We start from the raw sequence: 21,819 nt of genomic DNA, 5'->3' as shown, positions 1-21,819 counted from the left end.
TTTGTACTCCATTTATACCTGTGTTGAGCAGTTATCACTTGTTATCAGATCCCCCAAAACCAATGTCCACACGATGTACGTGTGAACGGGGTCACAAGATGCCAATCTTTAGAAACAAGTATTTTCTAGCTGTTTTTTTTTTTTTTACGTGCATCAAACCACAGGACTCGGTGCTAAATATGGCCTCTGAGCTTTGTGCCGCACCCTGAGTTTTCTCCACCCAGTTATCACACAGATATCCTCTAATTTCCCTCGGAGCTGCCGAGCGCTGACATCTCAATCAGCATGTTCAAAGACGCCCTTGATCTGATCTCATCCTCTCAGGCCCTGATCACTGTGTTTCCCATTGTCCCCCCATCGATTCTGCCTCTCCGCTCTCGGAAAGCGAGGACACACGGGGGGCGCATAATTGTATGATGATCTTAAGTGGCACGGCAGAAGAGCTCCATTCTCGGAGAGTGCAGATAATCAGGAGTACCGCCTCTAACGGGGACTCAGGAGGAAATTGTTGTCACTTATTCGGCTGGAGGATGATGGATGGCGAGGCTGGCTGTGTGTGGATCATGGTGGCTACTTAAGACATGGAGCAGGACTGTTGGGAGGGAGGATAAAATCACTCCTATTATTAAACGCCATTCACTGCAGCTGCCGAGAAGAGATTCACGTCGTGTCCTCTGTCTCCCTCTCGTCTCAACTCTTTATCCCTTCTCTGGTCTTCCTGACTACAGATGGACATTTTGGTCAATTTGTCAAGTGTTAGACAAATAAATAAAAGTTATAGTTAATGAGTACCGATATAAAAATTCTGGCTGATATCAATCATTTGCATGAAAATTATTTCCATGTTATGGGTGTTATTAAAACTTTTATTTTAAACGGTACAAGTGAATTTATTTTACTGTTTAAAAAAAGTGTATTTATCTGTCTATCCATCTGCCTAGCTATCCATCCATCTGTCTGTCTGTCTATTCAGCGTTCTGTCTGTCTGCCTGTCCATCATACCATTTATCGCTCTGTCTGTCTCTCTATTTAGCATTCTGTCTATCGGTCTGTCTGTCTATTAAGCGTTCTGTCTATCAATCTGTCCATCATTCTATCTATCGGTCTGTCCATCATTCTTTCTGTCTATCGATCCATCTGTCTGTCTATTGAGCATTCTATCTATCTGTCTGTCTGTCTGTCCATCATTCTTTCTGTCTATCCATATGTCTGTCTGTCTGTCTGTCTATTGAGCATTCTATCTATTGGTCTGTCTATTTGTATATTTATTGAGCATTCTATCAATCGGTCTGTCCATCGTTCTGTGTGTCTGTCTGTCTGTTTAGCTTTCTGTCTATCGGTCTTTCTGTCTGTCCATCGTTCTGTCTATTGGTATGTCAATCTGTCCATGGTTGATCTATATATAAATCTGTTGTTCTATCCATTATTGTTCTATCTGTAGTTATACCTGCCTATCTGTAAGCTGTCTGTCTTCAAGTTTATTTTTACTTTATTCATAATTTTCAAAGAAGGATTGTCAGTTTAGCTTTTCTAGTTAGAAACATAGACTGTAAAAAATAGGTTAGAAATGACATACGAATTTCTTAGAATTTCTGACATTCCAGTTCTGCCTCCGGATTGCTACTTCAAATCAAATTAAATCCAAATTCAGGAAATACATCTATTTAGGAAGCTATTTAAAATTCTTAAGTTGTTGTCTAATGCATCATACCATCATGCACATTGTAACCAATTACAAACTAAAAGCGAGGCCCGGCTCGTATTCGTATTATAAGAAATATTCCTGACCATGATGTTGATTGTGTTTAGCAATAGTTGTAAGTGATTTAAACCTTATAGTACTAAAATGGGCGTGTTTTTAACACACTTGTACAGCTTTATAATGGATTTGAACGTCCTCAACATCCACATAGCGAAGTGCAATATAAGAGGTTAATCCTTCATTCTGTGGTGGAATTCGTCGCTTGGAGCGGGTCAGAAGGTCATGGCTGCGTCTCTTTTACATGCAGAGAGCCTCAAAAAGCGGAGGAGGACTCGTGTTAATGGAGCTGAGCCATTATGTAGCCGATAGTGTCAGGGCTGTTATATGGGCCTGTGCTTACACAGCAGATGGGTTCAATTCAGTCGGTGCTTCAAACACAACATAATGAGGAGTTCAGGAGGTTTTCTCGCCGTTTGTGTTTGTTTGCAAAGGTGTTGATTGAACTCATTTAAAACCAGCTTTATAGTGCTGTCCTCCTAATCGCGGTTTCTTTGCTGTTGGGACGTTGCTTTTACATGGAAGTTGAGAGGTCACATCCTCCATATCTACGGTTTAGTCTTAAGACAAGACCTCGGGCAAACTCACCTCCTCTCTTCTTTTGATCTGTTCAAATGGGTAATGTTAAAGCTCACTTGTTTCGATTCAGCCTGAGACTTGAAGGACTAGGACGAGCACTACATGATTCTTCAGTATTTTAAAAGCACTTTTTATTTAATATATTTACTCTCAGAACTGGTATCGATCCCCTAAATATAACATTACCCTCATCTCGTCGTCCTTGATATGTTGACCTCAGGTAGTGATTGCCTGCCACAATGCTCTGCTCTCAAGCAGAGAAGACTTATTGAAATTCTTGGAGGCTTCCAGACAATCTACTTTATGTCTTGGCTTTTGTTAATTAGGTTCAGGCGCTTGGAAAGAGTCAAAGTGTGGCGGAAAACTTGTAAAACTCTTCTCAAAGTGCTTGTCATATATTTAACTGTGGTGTTATATACATCTAGGCTTGTTATTTTGTTCATTAAGATTATTGTTTGAATGCTTACGTTTTCGAGAGTGCATATCGATTCATAGGGAAATGTTTTAATATCCAATTAGCCGATTGGAGTCCAATTAGCAGCTTTAATATACTGAAAAGCATTACATTTGCATTGGATACAATTAAGTTGACTTGTTTGGAGATGTTATTTCTAGAATACTATAATAACTATCAGTATTATTATGATTGATTAACTAATTTAAAGGGATAGTTCATGCAGAAATGAAATTCCTGGTATTATTTGGTCACCCTCATGTTTTTCCTAAAGTTTTTTGGTCTACACAAATGTTCAAATCAAATATTGTTTTGGACCCCATTGAGTTTCATTAGATGGACAAAAAAAGTTTTATATTTAAAATAGAAGAAAGTTACAGGTTTCACATGAGCTTGAGTAAATTATGACAGAATTTTCAGTGTCCCTGTCCCTGTCCCCAAAGTTACGTGATTTGCGTCCCATCTAAATATATATATTTTTTTTAAATCTGCAAACGTTCTCAGTGTACTGGGAAAACAATATGCATTTTGTTATCGTTTGTGTTATAATTTAATTGCTGAAGCTGGCGACATCTTGGGTTCTTCATAGCTGATGTGTTCATACGTCTGCAGTTATTAAAGAGTAGTAATTATGCAACATCCACCGCCGTGTTCAATAACCCATGCAGGAGCCTGACAGTGGCTGTTGTCTCTTAATTAGGAATATGAATCCTTAATGCACGTATTTAAAGGCAAATAATTAGACAGATATTTCCTCCCTCTCTTCTCCTGCGCGTAACTACGAGCTGACCCGACATATCTGCTGCTGCGGGGGGGGGGGCTGGAGGAAGAGAATGAAAACGCGACGCTTGTTTCATTTGCATATTACAAAGGAATTAGCGAGGCAAGGCGTCCGCGCCGGTAACTAGGCCAGCGACGCTTTCTAGCGCGCCTCTTCATTAGAATATCCGAACTGTTATAAATACGGTTCAGATTACGTTATTGTCTCGTTATCTTCTCTTTGCTTTGCGCGCTAATGACTGGGACAGGGCAGCTAAACGAGCAAGTTCCGTTTACATTATTTGGAATGTGCTTTAATAATGCTCATTAGGCCTTTCCCTTTTTTGTTACTCTGCCGCTTTAATTAGATTTCTTGCCCCCCCCCCCCACTCCCCTAATAAGGGCATTTCGTGGCTGATAATGCCTGTAATGTATTTGTTACTACAAGATGAGACAAGAAGAAAAAGAAGTGAGATTATTTCTCTTTTTAAGTGCCTTTTAATAGAAGAGGCTTAATTGGGGCTTGTTTGGTTTCCTCTTCCCTTTCATTTCTAATGAGCAATTCACTACTGCTCTAGTTTTCCCCGTGTTCTGAAAGCCTGTTTAGTTAGGTTTCGTTTAGGCTGTTTGTAGGCTAACTAAATATGGAGCAAAGGTTGTTTTTTCTTTTTCGGAAGTTTTGCGGATAACTCTTCCAGAATTTAATTAATTTTTAATTTTTTTGACTAAGGCATCATTATTACTAGATTTTTTTTTTAAACCAAAACCCAATTATTAAAATATTTATTTTTTATTTTTTATTGTTTTAAAGATTTTAAGCACTCACAAAAAAGCAACAACTCACCAACACCTTAGCAACCCACAACATCTTAGAATTGTGTTTGGGTTGCACATGTATACAAATTTTATGTTTTTTTTATTTTATTTTTTTTACATAAAGTCGAGAGATGTATAATGCAGGATGGATTTAAAAGGTCTGTTAGGTGTGCATATGTACAACCCTCTGTGCCGTGGTTCAACCTGTAATCTGTGAGCATTTCACTGTCCTGGCACCCATACTGTATGTCTGCTTTAACCGTTGCGTTCAGGTCTTGACCTGATATAAGGAGCAGGGAGAACAGAGAGCGAGACACTCACAGACAGAAATCAATGGCAGCTGTCAATGAAATCCAAGGTCGTCGTACCCCCCGAACTAATAGATTAAGGGAGCACCCATTTGGCAGAAGTACTTTTTAGATGGTAATGGAGCATCTGACATCTTAGCAGTGATGGACCGTGCATTATCTCTTTCTGAATTTTTTTTTTTTTTTTTTTTTTGGTTTTATGTTACTTTTAACCAGAAACCCATTGGCCAGGTTATAATGGTGTTTTATCAGACAATATTAGCAATATTCGACAATATGTTGTTTTGTTTTTTTGGAAAACCGATTGTAGCATTGATTATTGATTATTAATCGATTCGTTGTTAGTGTTTAATTGTATTTTATTGTAATTTATTTTGACAAAATAGTATAGCATTTTAATATCGGCCATGGATCAGTTATTGGCCATTATTTAAGTTGTTGTCGGTTGTTATCGCAGAATAAACCCCGACAAGGTGATCAGGACTTTTATTTTTAATATTTTATTAGCTCTTTAAACGCAAAGCTTCCGCGGAGAAAGCATTTGCTAGCAAGAGGCAAGTTCAAATTAGATGTACATTTAAGGGATACAGTCATACCACTTATTACACTGCATTTCGCTACATAAATAATTATGGGGATAAGAGATATTGATTTGAGATGAAACTGTTTTAAAATCGTGTTTTAAATTACAGTGTACAAAACAATCCTCTAAAAATGGCCTTTGTATGAAACAAGAGAGAGTCTGCCATACCGGATGACTTAATTAAATAACTGCACACAAAATATTGATTTGAGTTTAATATTTTAATAGCTCACCGAACGCAAAACTTCCACGAGGAAAATCTAACTTCAGTTACCCGGATGAGCCCATGTTATCAGTTTTTACTTGTTGTTATCAAGGAATAACATACCTCTGGATGGCACGATTGACCAATCAGAATCAAGTATTCTACAGAGCCGTGTAATAAAAAATTATTTATTATTATAATTTTTTAATACATTTATTATAGTAATAATAATCCTTTTTGGCTTGTTGGTATCAGCCAGAATATTAATCCTATATTAATTAATTAATTAAATATTAATTAAACTATGTAATGGAGTCAGTGTCCCATTATCTTAAATTTTTTTTATTTATCTACATTATTTATATTTTAACTTAAACTACATACAAATTCAAACTTTGAGTTTAGCAGTCATGCCTTCAAATTTTAGGCCTTTAAATCTTTAATATATTTCATAAGAACGGGGATCTAAAATGAAATCAAATGAGGACATTTAATGCTTGCATACAGGAAATTATAATATATAATGGTTGAATAAATGAGCATGCACATGCTGGGATTTTTCAGCTTCAACTTTTAATTCCAGAAGCTTTGCAGGATGTCCCGCAAACCCTGCTGTGAATAAATACACATCCTGTACTCAAACTGACTGTTTTGCCTGAAACTGTTTATCAAATCACCTCTGAACTCCTGAGAGGAAGGGAGGGCCGAAAAGGAGGAGTCAGAAGACCCCACATCAGACGTTTCCTCCTCTCTCTCTCTCTCTCTTTGGCCTTGTACTCTCAGCCCTCTTAAAATCTCTCGACAGAAGTGGAGTTTAAAGGATGTGCTCTTCTACCCCCCTCTGTGGTTGTCACGGGTGATGGGTGACACGGGCGTCTTGGCGCCTGCCACCACTGTTTACATAATTTCAACATGGCCGCAGGGAAAAAGAGACTTCGGCTGCAACGATCTTCTCTTCGCACTCTTCCAATTAGAAAGGCCCCTGCTCCGCCGCTTAGCACGGCTCACGGGGAACGGGAATATTCCAGCTTAACTTTTCAGCCCGCGGGGATCGGCTGGCTGAGTCACCAAAGAAAGATGCCACGGTGGAGTTGAGAGGACGTTTAAGACAGACTAAAGATGCCCCAGTTTATCTGACAACATCTAAAATGTTGGACGTGAAGTGGGAATGGTGGTGCCGGAAATGTTGAGAATGTTTTGTGAGCACCGAACTGTATTTTTAAAGTGTCAAATCAGTCTTGTTGTAAACCATTTTTGGTTGAAGTAATATTGAATCAAATTTAAAGTCTTGGCTTTCCTGTTTCAGTGACATCACCTAGGCCACATGAGCCATTGGATAATCCAATAACCCATTTTTCATGGTACAATCAATTCCCTAGAGAGAAGATAATAGTTCTGCCATACTTACAAAACAGGGGAGCATTTTCTATATATATATATATATATATATATATATATATGTGTGTGTGTGTATATATATTCTGCCATACTTACAAAACAGGGGAGCATTTTATATATATATATATATATGTATGTATGTATGTATGTGTGTGTGTGTGTGTGTATATATATATATATATATCATCCACATTTTTATTGTATCTATCAACATTTATATCAATTAATCATTGTACATAACGATGTGATGCCTACGTTTATTTAAAACTTTTAGAATTATTATAAATATAATCATAATATACTATATAATTATTTCTTGTGTTTTATTTGTATTGCTTTTATTTATGTATGTATTTATTTTAATATATAGTAGCCAGGCCTACAGAATGTTAATATCAGTCCATAACATGAAAATAATCATTGGCTGTGTATTAGCCAGAATTTTTATTTAGTTTTCATTTAATTTTAATATCACATTACAGAAGTAAAATGGGTCAAGAACAGTTTCACATTGACTTTTATCATCTCATATTCATTTCCTTTCTTGGATGTCTTGTTATTTGAATACAGTTGATCAAGCTTCCAGCATTAAATAAGAAGTCGTTCTCATTACAGTTAATGACTGCGTATGATATTTAGTTTCATGGTATTTGCCGAAATGCATATTTGATTGCTACATTAATTGCCTGCGTACACCTGTGTAATGCTAATGCGCTCCCTCCAAAAGTTTTCAAGTTCCACTGCAATCAAAGTACAGAAAACTGTAGAGAATCGTATTCCCAATTGTGACGATACCACAGAGTCGAACTTTTTCTGAGAGCCTTTTCATTTGAAAGAGGCCTTTGATGTCTCTAGTCGCTGGAGTTCTGCTTAAGTGAACTGTAATCTCTAGCATTAAGACTCGCTCTATCTTTATCTCCATCCCTGAAACAGCCAAATGAATTACCACCAAATTTACTCCCCCTCTCAATTTGGCCCTCACCTTGCGATACGGGGGTCATTTCCTTAATGGGGCCCTTGATTTTTGCCCAGCCATTTATAACCTTTTTGTGTCATCAGCGGACGATAGCACGATAATCAATATTTAATTTTGTATCTATTTTTTTCTGAACAGAGGGGAATGTGAAGTTTGACCCCGTGCACTTGTTTGTGTGAACCGGATGGATGGAAATGCATTTTCATTTTCCGTTTTGAAGTCTCTATTTTTGCTCCCTCCTTCAAATGCTTTCCTCATCCCTTTGTGCCGCTAAAATAGCACAGAATCAGTTCCGCCGCATTGTCTGAGGAAGCAGAAATACGGCACATTAGTGTAATTTTGTTGACTGAATGGCTCTTTATTCCTTCTCAAAAAGAAAAGCCTTTTTTCCTAAACGCGTCTTAATGCGAGTAATGTCATCTTACGATGACAGCGCTTGTCCGACCTCCTTACCCTGACACGCCGAGATCGGTTTTCTCTCGCGCTTTAAGGGTATATTTATAGAAACATTGCAATAAGCCTGTGCCGTGTTTTGTTTATTTGTTGCTTTTTTAGGTACAAGCATTTCTTGAGGGACTTGACAGAGAACACCGGTCCAGACAACCCGGAGTTTCAGCAGCTTTCAAGTAAGAGGCACCGCCGTCTCGCAATTCGACAAACACTCTCTTATCCTGTTAGCGCTCTGTGACAAAAATGTTGATGGGTTTAGCCTGTCTAGATTTTTTTTTTTTTTTTTTTTTTTTTCATTATCTGTTTATTGTCAGGATCTGTATCAAGCTGCGGAATCACATTCACCCAAAGTCACACTTGTTATGCTTGTCAAATTTGCTTTCCACTCTAGTTTGTCACTTACAGAGCAACCTAAAAAGAGATCACTCAACATGTTTGTGATGATGAGGTGCTTTGCGGAGATAAGCATTGCGGAGGATACCATGGCCTGTTGAAGAAGGTGCAAATGCTGAAATCGTTTCATACGGTGCCAAAACAAACCTGCGTCTTAAAGGGAAAAAAAAGTTTTTTAAGCTGGCAGCCGAAAAGACAGCCTCCCTTGTCTTTGTTAGGGTGACAAAGAACAACTCTGGGCCCCTGTTGTAGCGCTCACGTGTTGTTATTGTCACCGGGTGGCTTTGCTCTCAGAGGATGAAAGTACAGCGAAGCTTAACGTGAGTCTAAATTCTCGATGTGGATTTTGACATAATTAATAGGGACCAGATCAGAGGATATCAACCATGCAAAATATAAATAAATAAAATCTCTGGCATCAACAGAAGCCCCGATAATGACTCATTTCTATCGTCAAATAAACAGCAAATCCGACTTAAGAGCCAGTGTACACAAGGAATTATTTATGTGTATCAATTAAAATCTCATTGGTTGCTTGCTGCTTTTGCTTACAAATTAAAACAGCCCGTGAGTCTAAGATGAAGGTACATATCCAGATTTGGCCCTCCATTGCCTCTTCCTCTTCTCATTAGAGCTGCTTTTTAAGCTTTTTAAGGGGGGAGCGAGAGAGAGAGAGAGCAATAGAAAAAAGTTTTCTCAATCAGCCTAGGCATATTGTAAAGGGAATTATTTAAAAACAACCCCAGACAAATTATATTGTATCTGATTAAGCAAACTAGCTGTGAAACTCACAAGAGGCTTTGTTGTTGTTTTCTTTTTGCGTGTTGATTTATTTTTTATTTTTATGATTTCCCGTTTTCTCCACAAGCTCCACTGTTTTAATTATCGTAACTGTGGCGTTCGTCAATCACGTGCGTTTTGGTACGCTGTCTTCTGCATTTCCCTACAGCCAAGTATCCTGAACTTTTTTGCGGAGTCTGTCAAAGGTTAATTAATGAAAGTTACCACTCGAGAACTCCTCGGACCGAGTTCTGTTTAAACATACTGAATGTCTAAAATGAAAAGACAGAGAGAAAGTATTCGTAGAATGTGGAATGAGAAGGTATTAATAATGCATCAGCCGTAGCTCTGTTGAAACACAATTACAGAGATGGTTTTCTTAAAAGGGAAGGACTGAGAGACGTACAGAGAGGGGCCCAGTCATCTCTAAACAGTCACTTTGTTTGGTTTTGCTTGTAGTTGTTCTAAAGATAAGCAACTCAATTAGGCTGTGATTATTTTACTATGAGGCAAACGCCCCGAGCGCTCTGTTCATTGTCTGAATTGTTTGAGTCAATAAGACCAAAGCTGGGTTTAAAATTAGTATCCATCTGCTTGTTTGTTTCTTTTTTCTTCTTAATGAGTTGATGATGTCTACATTAGTTAATGAATTCCAGGCATGGTAACTGGCTAAATGTTTTCAGTTGCAAACTAAAAAAGTACGATTGAAAAAGTACTCTGAAAACGAGTTCACACTGCATTATTTAGATCACGTTTTGATGCTTTTATGTTGCACAGCTTGCTTCCAATAAACCAATGAACCGCAGAAATCTGTTTTATACAGAAGCCATGTTTATCAGAATACAAAAGTTCCAGATGAAATATGTAGTCCTTGTGCTTTTTATGGCCAGCTTAACATCCTATGGCAAGGTCTTCACCTAATCAGTGCTATTTGGATGTGTTAATGTACCCTCATCTTTCTCCAGGGGTTAATGGTGAAATCAAACATTGTGTGGAGGCCAAAAACAAACTTGTAATTATCATATGCAATATTGGAATCTGCATAATGCATGAACGCCTATGGGTTTGCACTTATTAGTGTCATGCTGTTAGATTACTTGTATGATGCTCCTAATAAGTTCAAAATTGCATGAATAGGTCAGGCTCGTGAATTATGTGTACTTTATAATTATTTTGTGAAACCATTTTAAATTCCACAGATGTTATGTTAATAAATTATTTAACACTCTCAAATAAAGTATTGCAAAAAAGGTTTATTGTTGCATATACTATTGTTTACAATAAATCATAAATTTGCATCTTAGGGATGCACAATATATCGGCCACCATATCGGTATCTGTATCGATATATGTTAATTTTTTTAATGTTATCAGCCCAATAAGAAAATTTGCCTGATATATTAAAGTCGATAAATAATGGAATATTTCCTTCAGCTGAGACACTTCAGTTGCGCACTGTTCACTGAAGTGGTTTTAAATTACTTGAAATATGATTGGAATCAAAAAGGAAAATACAGTAAAGTGCAACATTTCTGTCATATAGGCTACATAAAATGATAATGAAATCATTAATATAATTGTGTGCTAATTGACACGGATTTAATGGTGAGACTTTTGTTTTTGTAATTAGACTCTTACATTTTATTTAATAAAAATTTGGATTTAGATTTATCGGCCAATATATCGGTTATCTGCTTTCAAATATAAATAATTATTGGTTATCGGTATCGGCCAAAATGTTCATATTTTCATGGTGCATCCCTATTGCATTTTATGCATGCCATTAGGATAAACATAAAATTATGCGTTTGAACGTAATGCATTTGTAAACGTACACTAGAAGTAATACCAAATAGACACAAGACTGAAGTTTTAAGTTGTGGTTTGAAGGCACCGGATAGCGCGAGAGCTGCAACATGCAACAGCCAAAAAGTTAGCACCAAGTAAGTGAAATAGGAAAGTAATGTATTGCAAAATAGTTAAAAAAAATTTGAATCAGTGCAAGAATGGCTGCAAGCCCTTCTTCCATGTTATTTTTGGAGAATATAAGTTATCTAATAATTGAGGCACCTAATCTGTGATTAGTCAAGTGTTCACCAACATGATCGAAAACATTAAACTATGTCTTTGAATGTATGCAGTGTGACAAGCTTCAGTCTTGTAGTGTGTGCTTGGCATAAAGACACATTTTTGTGTTGTATAGTTCGTTGTGCTGTTGGAGTTTGGTTATGTCCATTCAGTCCCTTCCACTGTTTCATGCTGCGTGCCCTCTTTCTGCAGAGGCAGTGAAGGTCGTCTCAGAGGTCGCCCAGCGGATCCAGGACAACGCTCGCAGCCATGAGAACCACCTGCAGCTGCGCAGAGTCCAGAAACAGCTCAAGGGCCGAAAGACCAGAATCCTGACTCCAGGTTAGTGTCTGTGATCTTCCATTCTTTTTATCTCCCAGAGAACCGTGGAGAGCCAGAGAGTTAAGCGGATGAAGGAGGTCAGGTGGAAGAGTGTGGAAAAGTAGTCTTGTTTAAAAGAGACCCAGCTGTTTGCCCATAATCAATAGAGGCGATTTTGTTTTCGCCCGGCACAATCGCAGTCTCCGACGAGAGAATTAACTGAATTTATCGACAAGTTCTTGCTGCTAATTGGTAATGGAGGGGAAGTGTGCCTTAAGTCAGTTCTTTCCATCTTTCTTCTCTTGTGCTACTTGTGGAGTGGAGGTCCTTTCTTCCTTCTTATTTATCCCAAGGGAGAATGCCCACGTGTGAAACAAAAGAGAAGGAGATGGAGAAGGAAGAGAGAGAGAGAGAGAGAGAGAGAGGGCCTTGTCGTGAATGCCTTGGCCTGCCAATCTCCCCCAGGACCAATTAGCGCCTCTCCTCATCTTGTGGGCCGGTAGATAAAAAGGAAGCTGGGAGAAAGAGAGCGAGAGAGAGAGTGTGTGTGTGTACAAAGGTGGTTGGGAGGCTGGCGATGAATACCCAACGAGCACTGGGCTCATTTCACACAGCGCCGGATGTAGGAAGAGTGTAAAAAAAAAACCTCTCATCCTGTTTTTCCAGGACTCTAGAATTCTACCGAGGTCCTTTCTCTTGTCCAATAAGGATTCTTTTCTTCCATTCGCACTTTTTCTGACTTCAGAAGGCCGAACCGAACCAGGCCATCCCAGCTTATCTCACCCAACCCCTCCGTTTCCTCAGATGTGCCCTAACGAAAGTGATGCTTGACAGATGAGAGGCTTCGGAGCCCCTGAACAATATTAAGTGGCCGGCTTGGAGATAAGGGCAGTGTAATTCTCAGACGCAAAGCTTGAATCAATGGGACATTGATACGGCAGACAGTCTGTCTGTTTCCTTGGAGTCCTCAGCAGGACGATGCCGCCACCACCACAGCTTTCCGAAGTTCAAGCCGAAACTCAGGCCTACAGAGAAAGACGAAGAGTGAAAGATGAGACCATTCCATGTCCTTTGGATGCAACTGCATTTTTTTCCTTCTAGGTCTATTAAGTGCAAACCTTTTATAGCAGAAACAAGCTTTAAGCGAGTATGACAATGCAAATGCTTGGCCAATGGATTGTAAACAACTGTCCAGTTGTACATTCTTCACTCTGGTAGCGATAATCTTAGCTTGCTGAAAAGGGACATTCAGGCAATATTCAGACTGCCTGAAAAAATCTGATTTTTTTTGCATATCCAGATTTTATCTAGATGGGTTTTTGAAAGTCTGGAAAGCAACAAAAAAAACAAACATGAAATCTGACATTTGGAGGTGGTTTAAAATGTGATTCCAGTCCGATTTGTACAGCTGTGTCTTAGTCTGGACGCTCTGGCTGCTCAAATCAGATTTCAAATAGTCTTTTGCATCACTGTTTCACCGGTCAAAACCGGTGACGGAAATGCCAGAAGTATTCCTTCATACATTCATGTATCTGTACCAGTCTCCTCACTGAGTTTTTCTTGTGCATCAGAGGAATGCTGCACCACGACTCAACGTTTATTTGGAGAGCGAGATGATGGAGACTAATCATGCATCTGTTTTGAAAGCCTTGTCACGTCCAAAGCAACCCATTCAGATAGGTTGGACTCACACATCTTATTTCACTTGCCATTAATAGTGCGGACAGTCTACCTGAAAAGAAATCCGATCTGCTTGCAGTCTGAACATAGCTTCAGATATCTGTGCCAGATATTTTAATCCAGATGTGTTATTGTTCAGGTAACTTGAGTTGCTCCACCATGACAGTTGTTGAATTAAAAGAGAAAACTAATGGGGCAATTAACACAATTTTGGAATTACTGTAATTATGAGATTCCAACTTGGAAAGAGGGCCCACATGGAACATACAACTCGCAATTACAATGTTCAGATTTTACATCTCTTAATTACGGTGAATGAACCATAACCATAAAAGACAGTTTGCTCCTGCTTGCGGCAATGAAACCGACAATGTGTGATTGTGGAGCTTGCGTTGGTAGAAGTGCTGCATTCATGTACCTACAATGAATATGTTTTGGGCCTTAAAGTCACAATTCTTCATACAATTGTGTAACCTGAATCTGAACAAAACTTTAAAGAGGGCTCCTGGACTTTGAATACTGTAGATGAACACCTGAATCCTCTTTTTAACTGACATAAAAGGTTAACCTATCCAACAAAGCCTTCTCAAAATTAACAATGATCTGACTTGCCATTCCATCACTTTCAAATCCAGGCATGCTTTTATGTCTCTGGGTCTTTGGCTTGGTCACATCAGGAGTACCCCTGACGCTTTGTAGTGCAACCTTTAGCACCCTGCAAACCACTAGGTCCTTTGTAGTTGGGCAGAGGTGTACTTTGACAGGGAAAGTTGAAAGCGTTCAACATGAAGAGGGAGATCTCCAAGTTCCTGCTCTTTGAACTGAGCCGATGAAGCCTTCCTTGGATATGTCAGTCCAAACCAGGGATGGGAATGTGAGGATGAGGCGAACAGATTGACATTAAACAGAAGCAGAGTCCTTTACCATTTTACCCACGGACAACCTGATGTTTTTGGCGCTGGCTGTCTTGTAATTGTGTTTGTACACTTGTTAGCATTGTCTAGGCCTATGTGCAGCTAAACACATCAGGCATTACTATCCTGTGTAATCCAGATAGAGCTTGGCCATGTAAATCCATGTATCCAATTTAAAGAAGCCAAAGAAACCATTAAATCCAATCTGCACATGTCGCCCGAGAGTATCACAGGATGTATCCTGGTTGTTGCCTCATATTAAACCTGTGGCATTTTTAAAAAGAGGTTTGACCCCTACTTGACCCCTCTGCTAATCATAGAGTGCTTGTCTGTCGCTCAGAGCATCCATTTTGAGCTCCGCGCTCTTGCTATCGCCGGAGCGGCAATCACAAGGTTCACTGGGGCAATTAAGGAATCAGTAGCAGGAATGAAATTTCATCTTATCTATCCAAATGTCAGCATCTAATTTAGTTTCCATCATGCAACTGCCAATCACTGAGAAGGGAGATGCTGGTTGTGTCTTTTCCGTCTCAAGTCATGTAAACCTGTAAAAAAAACATGTACATTTTTTGTTTTTACTTTTTTAGGTAACAGTAGGTAAGTCCTTCATGCATTTCTCTGTTATCTCTTCTCATTGTAGGGAGGTGGTACATTCGGGAAGGCTGGCTTAAGACAGTGCCCACTAAAGGCACGGAGGCAAAGCCCAAGATGTTTTACCTGTTCTCTGACATCCTGCTCCAGGCCAAACCATGCAGTCCCATACATCCTACCCACGGGGATAAGTTTGTTTGTCAGCAAGTCTACCCGTTGAAGGAGTGCACGGTGGACAAAGTCTTCGGCCACACCAAGAGCCAGGGAGGCCTTATCAGTGTAGGTTGAAACAGTTTGCAATATATTAGAGATGCTGTTTAATATTATTACAATTCAGTTGGAATTAGTGAAGGATTCAATATTCCATATTTTGGTATGATAAGATATTCTTAAAGGTAATCACAAAACTAAAAATGGTTGACCATTGGACAAACAGCTAGCCCCACCCAAACTCACGTCATTGGTTGAGCCAATGTTGATGTAATGTTGTGAAATTAATCTTGTGACTGTTTTCTGGGAAATCACCCAACTTATGATTCTCTTCATATCAAGGGATAGGATAAAGTGTTTTAGCATATATATAAAAAAGTACACACTTCACCTTTAGATTGAATATTTCATCTCCTGCTTCATTGAACGTGTCCACGCCAGATGTAAACTGGGGATTTAGGTGAACTGAAAATGAACAAATGCACAGTACACTGGGTATTATTGTAGAAATTATAATTGATTTTTAGATTCTGTAATCAATGCATTAAATTTTCATTGGCAGATCAATGCATCATTACAACCCCAACCCCTTTTTTTCTTTGGGGAAAATCTGAGGACTATTACACACTTTTATCCATTAAAATTCCTCATAGGCACTTTTCAGATCCATCAAATATATTTGAACCGTATGTCCCTCCCCACACTTATTGTTCTCAGAACGACTTGAACTGCAAGTTAGCAAAAATGATCAATTTATCATTCTTCTTGCACTAATTACTCGAGTTCCTCATAAGGCTTCAAGTTTTAATGTCTCCACATGGCTTGATCTCTTTCCAGGTCTCTGTGCTGCCGCTGGGTGACAAATTATGTCTAAGCGATCTCCGCACTCTCATGAAACATTCAGACGAATGTATCGCACACCGCAAAGGCATTTATTCAACACGGTTTAGTTTAAGTGCCTAAACCCATCAACACACAGAAGTGGATGTTCCTTAAGGATTTCGTTTTGTTATTTTGGTTATAAAATACCATAAATCTGAGAACTAACAAACTAACTAATATGCACACTGTAAATGTATAATACATCTACTCATTAACTACATAAATGCAACATAAAGATATAGTATAAAAGGTTTTTGGGGGGCGTTGCCGCCAGATGTAGTACGCTATCTTGTCACAGTTGTGTTTTTTCCGCGTGGAATAGACATAAAGAGGATCTTCTGAGCCACCCGCCCTGAAGAACTGTGGGAAGGCGCTCGCATCACTCCATCAGATTAGATCACAGATCCATCTCTTCCGCTCGGCCGCTGAATGCATCTTCCTGAAACCCTGTTAGTGCTCCACACTTCTCTCCTCTCCTGCGGCCGTGGCTGCATATTATCTAATGGCTAGAAATGGCATTTCATTAGCCTGTTATCCCACAGAGGCCTCAAATGCATACTCAATAGCATTAGGTGTAATTTCTCATAAGGACACATTATTGATCCCAGTTCCACCCGCCTCCCACCTGGACCGAAGGGGAAAGAGGCTGTCAGCACTCTCTGGCCCCTCCCCAGCCGGGCCGTGAAGAATTAAAGCAAAATTAAATTTGACAGCTGGAAATGCCATGGCAATCTATATGCAAAGTTTGAAAGTAGTAGTAGTAGAGGAAAATGTGCTATGAAAATTTTGGCTCTCTCTCCCCTATCCATTTGTCTAGATGAGAGAGTGTTTGTATACGGATAATTTCTTCCCTCCTTTTCTCTTTCTCTCGCATTTCCCATCTTCATGTCCCCCTCCCTTTTCGTCTCTCCATCTTCCTCTCACGGCTCCCCGTCTTTCTTCCTCCACCTCCTTGAATATTATTTTGCATCCATGACCGATTCCCTTTGATGTATAAATAATCAAGTGAAATTATGTGCGTCGAAGAGGCTCCGTGCTCCGCCGTTCGTATTATACAAAGTAATTTCTACCTAAGAGGGTCAGATTTCCTGACAAATCCCTAATTACCGCATCGCAATAGAAGTGGAATCTATTTGTGCATAAATCAGGCCACCCGTCCCCCCCCCCCGTGCGGCGGACCCCTAATATCGCGCTTCGCTTTGCCTCGCTCACTGAACTCGGTAATTAGATAATACTTTTGATGATGGTACATTTGAAATCTTAATCTGTTTAATACCTAATGAGAAACAAGCGCGCCAGCCCCCCGCCTCCTTAAAATACAACCGGAACGTCATTACTTTTTACCAGGTGTCCATTAAAGACCTGGCTCTGCTCATCATTACGATTCCATTCCCAGTCGTAATAAAGATTAGGCCTGATTATTGAGATGCTGTCGGTAACTGCTGCCATTTTCTCCACTTCGCCGGCCTCAGGTAAATGTGAAAGGTCATTTAATATTTTCAAGGCCCCAATTATAATCCACTCTAATAGGTCCCCATTGTAATTATTCCGAGGATAAAGCCTCTGCCTTTGTTTGGGGTTGGATGGTTCCCGTTGTCTTGTTTGACATGTGTAATCTAGCAGTAAAGTCTCCTCAGTGCGGATGAGTGATGGTAATTGCTGTTGACTCAAGGATGAGCCATCTGACGGGAGGCGGAGAACGTGGGCCGAGCTCAGAAAACTTGTCCTCGAAGTGCAGATTGTGCCAAATTAGCAGCTGAGAGCATCAACTGGCACATCTGTGCATCTTTGGGCTCGAGTGGAGAACGTGTCGCTTCCTCTGCATCTCGTTTTTGTGCCTGATGACCTATTTTGCATCAGATTGACACCAAATTTTCGACTTAAATGTTATTGACAATGCTTTTTAATGTTCTGTGAGGTGGATTAAATGGTATCACTCTGTGTTGTGCGTTTTGACACACTCAAGTGTCTTAAAATTCATCTCAAGGACAATTAAGCCCTTAAAATGCCTAATTGTTGCTGTACCTCCTGTACTTCTGCAGGCTATATGTAGGGAGAACTGTGAAGTCAGTACTATGAATCATAAGATGATTTCGAGACTGTGGTCAATGTAAACAATGGTGGCAATGTCAACAAGCTAGTTCATGGACGCCCTCTAGTGATCCAATGTAATTATGCACACAACATGTTGGTTTCATATGCTTTTGTAAAAACGTTCACACCATTTTCAAGAAAATGTTCAATTGAATGATTCAGTAAAGTAAAAAGTAATATTTTCCACACCTAAAATAAATGTGAGCACATTCGAAAAAAGTCTGCTAAAAAAAATTAAATAACTTATGCTTTTTAATATATTAATCAATTGCAGGTTTAATGCATTTCTGAATAAGTAACTGATATGAGAATCATACATTGACCCTATGCCTAAGAACAAATGTTTGATCAGTAGACTTCTTAAATTGATAACAACAAAATGTCTACATATTTTTCTTTTCAGTGTCCAACACCAGTTGTCCTCATGCACAAACTCTCAATCTCTTCATATAAATCTGAATGTCTTCTCTGTTTCCTTTCTTCTAGTTGACCTTCGCCAGGGCCAAACTGCTCCTAATGTCCGATGATCAGGGGGACATTAATGATTGGTACCGTAGTCTCTGCATGGCTATTGGGTGAGTATGTCTGTCCACACAAGGATGCTCAAAATCCCCCCCCTAAAAAAACGAAACTTTCTAGGTTACAATTCCAAATCTCTGTCCACTGTATCACTCCACCCAGGTTTTGAAGTTAAAGGATCGTAATCGTCAGCCTTTTACACTGTACTCAGTGTTAGCGTAACATCAGTGCCCTTCGCTTTCACAGGATCTGAGGGCAGGGCGAGAGTTGGCATGGGGCGAGCTCCTCACAGGGGGACAGTCCCAACTCTCAGAGCTAAGCTAATTAGTTTAGCACTCTGTCTGAGTGATTGGGAGGAACAAACTGTCACCTCATGCCATCTTCAGAGTGGGGAGCTCCTCGCGTGTGGCCCGCCCAACCTACAGGCCCAGGGGAGCACAATTAGAGCCCGAGCTGGACAGGTTGTGGTGGCGGAGGTCAGAGGTGATTGGTATGAAAAAAAGAAAGATGTGCCAGTCACTGTCCTACTTGTGGACTACCAATGTGGATCCAGTACATTTTTATTTTTTTATTTTTTTATAAATAACATCAACCAGCATTATTATTCTGATGATTGTTCATTTTTGCAAAGAAACTTAAACATTAAAAAAAATTATGAAAACATTTTAAAATTCTAATAACTTTATTTGCATGCATATCATACATTTTGTCCATTTTTTTTTTCTTCATTATCAAGACTTTTTTTGTACCTTGACATTTTTTACTTTGTGCCCCAAAAGATATCAAAGTTATTATTTTTTTAATTCAGAAATTAAAAGTGTGTGGTTACCATAGAAGAGGTTCAAGTCACTGCATTTCTGAATAAATATATAATTCATATGAGTGTCATACATTGACCCGTATGAGCAAGTGACAGACGTTTGATCAGTATAAATACTTTTTGACCTATATTTTCTCCCCTTTAGGTCCAATTACTAAAACATAGTTTGTTTTCATAACCATTTTCCATCTTCTCTCTGACCCATATTATTAAGCGGGTCAATTTAAAAAAAAAAATGTATGCTTTGCTGCACTTATTTATGACGTCCTCACAGATCCAATAAACTTTTAACTGCCGCATACTTCAACAGGTTTAATAGAAAATGGTTCACAAACCTGAAATATGTCACGAAAACTGTTAAGGTTAAAAGGTTTAAAAAAAGCAGGGATCGTTAAAAAATATTAACTTGAGTTGCTGGGTATGCAGAGCAGTAGGTGCTACACAAGGCCTGGAACTGAAAGTCATTATTGAAATAAGTCATTTTTATGGTTTATTTTCAATAAATGCTCTTTTTGACTTTTGAAAGTTTCAGTATGTTTAAAATGTATCATTATTTGACCCCTTTAGAATGAGATCCATTATTCTTTAGTACCTCCTTTTTTAATTACATTCACATTTGACACAAGCCATGTCACCGATCCGTGTCACGTGACTTACAGTTGCCTTTCTGATTCTGTATTCGTTCCCCTCCGTGATTATCTGTAATGCAAATGTAATCGTTTCCTTTCACGAAACGCTATCAGATTCCCATTATTGATACGGCATTATGTTATTGCTATTGCTTGTGGTTGGGAAATACAATCCTTGAGCTTATTTTCAGTTGTTGCATACCAGTAATCTTAATGCCACTGATTATTGACTCGGAGCAAGACCGCAAACATATCGAGGCCCTTAAAACGATCCGAAACTTAAGAGCACATCATTCCCTCCAATTTCCTTCGCACAGAAGTATGGACAGAAATCAACATATCGCTAATTCAGAGTGCAAATAAGTCAGGAAAAGTGTAATACAAATTCCATCAGAGTGGTTTTAATTGTAGTAAACGAAATTGTTATAAGAAATGAACATGGTTTAAGCTTCACCCACACAAACGGACCACTACTAGTTGTTGGCCTAGGGACTCAATCAGTTGGCCAATCGATGGTTTCGATGACATGAGGTGAAGGTGGCTGGAGCCGTATGACAAAACTGAGCGTCTCTCATCGAGGCAGATCCGCTCGACTTTATGGTCGGATTGATGTCTCCTATACTCCAATGCAAACCACATACTTCCCTTTCATGTCACCAGAAAAAAATCACACACAAATATCCTGTGCTATAGACACGGTGTCTCCTGTGTTGGATCAAAAGGAATTGATCAGTGTATTTGAACATTTTGAGTTCTCCTGCTTCTGATTTAGTTACTTTTTCCCCATTTCACACATTTTTGTGTCACTTTCTTAACCGTAAAATGCGTATGTGAGTGTAAATTATCATTAAAATGTATTTTGAAGTATATTATTGATTCGCAAAAGATTATTTAAAGTGGGTCCGCAAGTCTAATAATATGATCACTGTATGATTTTTTTATTTTAAAGAACATTTTTAAATGATCTTTATCCCACTGTTTGATGTTATTCATAAAAGAAAGTTTGAGACCTAGTGAAAATGCGTCTTTATTATTATTATTAGTTATAATATATAGATATTGTAATATGAATTATGTTTTTTATTACTTTCTTTTTTAAATTGTCAATCTCCTACTTTTTAGTTTATTTTTCTTTGTTTCACACATTTTTATAGTACTTTCTTAACCTTAAAATTACAAAAAATAACTAAGTCTAAATTAAATTAAAGTCTAAATTATCATTTAAATGTATTTTTATTGACAAAACAAGTACTGCTATAAAGAGCATCTATTATTTTATACTGTAATTTTAGACCCGCAATGTGGGACATTTTAGTTCATATATATATATATATATATATATATATATATATATATATATATATAATTGTATTTCTTTTGTGGGGGGTCACAAAATTACACATGGTCACATCAGAAATTGCTAAGAATACAAATATCACATTCAAATACAGCTATGGTCATGTCTTTGTCAATTTTAAAGTGGTAGTTAATACTTTTTGGATTTAATCGCAAAACTGCAGGCGTGAGCTGGAATAAAAAAAATAAAATAAATGTATGCAAGGTACAAGTTGTACAAACGTACTACATGTCTCAGTGTAACGAGAGCCGGAGTCTGGAGAACGGAGAAGTGGT

General features: G+C 38.6%; 1 protein-coding gene across 2 annotated transcripts in view; it reads left to right on the top strand.

The window, feature by feature from the left end:
• Positions 1 to 21,819, top strand: part of arhgef39 (Rho guanine nucleotide exchange factor (GEF) 39) — a 41,958-nt gene that overhangs the window by 18,314 nt on the left and 1,825 nt on the right. For both annotated transcript variants that reach the window (XM_084406206.1, XM_084406205.1), the window contains 4 exons: positions 8,393 to 8,463; positions 11,741 to 11,869; positions 15,083 to 15,312; positions 18,706 to 18,794. In XM_084406206.1, coding sequence (XP_084262332.1) covers positions 8,393 to 8,463; positions 11,741 to 11,869; positions 15,083 to 15,312; positions 18,706 to 18,794 — 519 coding nt within the window. The remainder of the gene's footprint in view (positions 1 to 8,392; positions 8,464 to 11,740; positions 11,870 to 15,082; positions 15,313 to 18,705; positions 18,795 to 21,819) is intronic.

Source organism: Rutilus rutilus (assembly GCF_951802725.1).
Source record: "Rutilus rutilus genome assembly, chromosome: 4".
Lineage (NCBI taxonomy): Eukaryota > Metazoa > Chordata > Actinopteri > Cypriniformes > Leuciscidae > Rutilus > Rutilus rutilus.
Note: the sequence above shows the minus strand (reverse complement) of the source record. Positions and strands in the feature narration are given on the sequence as shown.